Source organism: Geotrypetes seraphini, chromosome 6 (assembly GCF_902459505.1).
Source record: "Geotrypetes seraphini chromosome 6, aGeoSer1.1, whole genome shotgun sequence".
NCBI classification, from domain to species: Eukaryota; Metazoa; Chordata; class Amphibia; order Gymnophiona; family Dermophiidae; genus Geotrypetes; species Geotrypetes seraphini.
In genome coordinates, this window is record NC_047089.1 from 2415855 (window position 1) to 2418711 (window position 2857).

At 43.8% G+C, this 2857-nt stretch overlaps 1 protein-coding gene across 1 annotated transcript; it reads left to right on the forward strand.

Annotated features, from left to right (window-relative positions):
* The first annotated feature begins 1100 nt into the window (after positions 1-1100).
* LOC117362302 (olfactory receptor 56A4-like) lies at positions 1101-2054 on the forward strand. Its single transcript, XM_033948494.1, has one exon. It carries the CDS (start codon positions 1119-1121, stop codon positions 2052-2054), a length of 936 nt encoding a protein of 311 aa, XP_033804385.1. The 5' UTR covers positions 1101-1118.
* Positions 2055-2857: the final 803 nt, after the last annotated feature.

Sequence of the window (2857 nt, forward strand, 5' to 3'; positions counted from 1 at the left end):
AAAAGTACACCACTTCAATAGCCTTCAGGCTTGTGGGTATCTTTTACAATATAATTAGGTACAGTAAGTATTTTTCTGTTTTTGGAGAGAAAACCCTGAGAGTTGAAGTGGAATTTGAAAATGGCTCCAGGCGACTCCTCAGACTTTCTTCTTGCCTCAACTAAGTGGCTTTTAGCCTGGAGCATGTTGAATACCTGAAAATGTCACGGAGCCTGGTATCCCCTTTACCTATTCACTTTCACTGGGAGATGAAGTGGGTGTCGTGCCTTAATCCCTCTGCGGTCAGCTGCTCCATCTTTTTGCAACCTGGATGTGACTGAAACAGATCTAACGTAGCCTGTCCTTCTTTGGTAATCGCTGCCGGACATCCTGGTCCCACCCAAATCAAGCCCACAACATGCTCCCTTGCGATTTGGACATACACTTCTCCCTCCGTATTTGCGGTGGATGCAGGCGGAACATAGCCGCGAATACCGAAAAACTGCGAATAACTTTTCATGGTTTTTCTGTAAAAAAGCCCTAATAAAGATTAAAAAAAACTGCAAATAACCTGACCTGCAGCGCTGTAACTTAAAGCAGACTTAGCTTGCTGATGAACTCAAATAGCTGGAACACAAAGCACAGAAAAGTTTTGAAGTATTATCCGCTCCCTTCTGCTATCCAACACTCTTGCCGTATGCGCGGTACCCTGAACTCCCGAAGTATCGATCTAAATTGAACACAGTTTCGCTGGCAGCTAGAGACCATCGGATAGGACAGGGGTTATGATCCAACAGTCTACTTTTCGGAACTTCAATTGGAAGAAAGATGGCTGCCGGGAGCAGCGACATAAGTTTGGGGGCGGAGCCAGGGAACAAAAAGTCACGAATAATCGAAATCACGGTTAACGAAAGTGCGAATACGGAGGGGGAAGTGTACTGCAGGGTTGGATGCCTTTTCAAAATCGGGATTTGGACGTTTTAGGCATTTTGAGATGTTTTGTAACTCAACTGAGGATGTTTAGATCATGTAGGCTAAAAATAATTGTAAAAAATGTAAATAAATAAATTGTATCTTTCTTCTCACCCTTGTGTTTGCAGCGACCCTTGACCATGATCTTCTCCAACACCAGCAGCAACATGGAGGTGTCCGAGTTCATCCTCATGGGTTTTCCTGGGATCCAAAGCTGGCAGCACTGGCTGGCCATCCCCCTGGCTCTTCTCTTCCTTGTAGCCATTGTGGCCAATATCACTCTGCTCATCACGTTCTATACGGATCCAAATCTCCACGAACCCATGTACTATTTTCTGGCCATGCTGGCAATGGTGGATTTAGGTTTGTGCAACACAGTTACCCCCAAACTCCTGGGGATCCTCTGGTTTGATGCAAAAACCATCAGTTCCACAGCTTGCTTCGCTCAGATATACTTTGTTCACTGTTTACTTGGCATGGAGTCCGGGATCTTCCTTGTCATGGCTTACGATCGCTACGTTGCAATCTGCAACCCCTTACGATATTTCTACATAATTACCAATAGCTTTGTAGTAAAAGCTGTTGTCTTCTCGCTGATCAGGAATGCGGTCTTAGTTCTACCAGTCCCTGTGCTTGCTGCTCGCCTTAGTTACTGCTCCATAAGAAGAATTGATCATAGCTTCTGTGCAAATTTAGCAGTAGTGTCCCTAGCTTGTGAAGATATTACAATAAATAGTATTTACCAGCAGACTGTGGCTTGGTCTTTTTTAGGCAGTGACCTGGTATTAATCACCATCTCCTATTGTTTCATCCTTCAGTCTGTGCTGAAGCTGAAGGTTGAGGGGGCAGCCATGAAAGCCTTAAGTACCTGCTCTTCTCACCTTATTCTAATCTTATTTTTTTATACCATCCTTGTGGTTTTGGCCATAACTCACAAAAGTAGAAAAAAAATCCCATCAGACATCCCAATCTTACTAAATGTTTTGCATCTCCTTGTCCCTCCATCTCTGAACCCCATCGTCTATGGTGTGAGGACCAAAGAGATTAAACAGGGCATCCTGAAGGTGTTCAAGAAAACCACAGGATTTTCAAGTAAGAATTGAGGAAAGGGGTAAGTTAGAGGGAAGTCTTTCAGCGTTAGCCAAGGACATAGACTCCTGCTTTTTAAACCCTGCAGTACTGATCTGACTCTGACAACACTGTCTCCGCACATGGGATGGAATGGCAGTGGTAAACTTTACTGAAATCAAGCTTCTTTGATAGTTTGCCACAGTTCATTCATTCATTCTTTTTTTTAATTTATATTTATCAATTGCAACAGAGATTGTACAACCATGGAGTAATACAATGGATAACAGCAGTGCATAAAGAATATAAGAAGAATCAGGCAAAAAACAATGGATAAACCAGCTACAACCAACATTTTCTATATTAGGAACCTCAGACAAACAACCCAAGCAGCCAACATACATACGCAGCACCAACAAGGTCCAACAAACACGCCCCACACACCCACTCACCCACTCACCCAACCACATCCACTCACCCACTCACCCAACCACATCCACTCACCCACTCACCCACTCACCCAACCACATCCACTCACCCACTCACCCACTCACCCACTCACCCAACCACATCCACTCATCTGTTTCCGTCCCAGCACTCCAAATCCCCGGTGAGGTCCCAGAGTCCCAATTCATACTTTCTGCACATTCTTTGCTTGGCTAAGGCGGAGGAAGGGATTATCTAGATCTAGGCTTCCAATTAATCCATTCTAGTTTGGATCTAAATTTACATTTCAATTAAGATATTACTCATTTGTGGTCAAGAGAAATTACAGTTTGGTACAGAACATACATCATTTGCCTACCTAGAGAAATAAGACAATGGAAGGTGAAGAGAG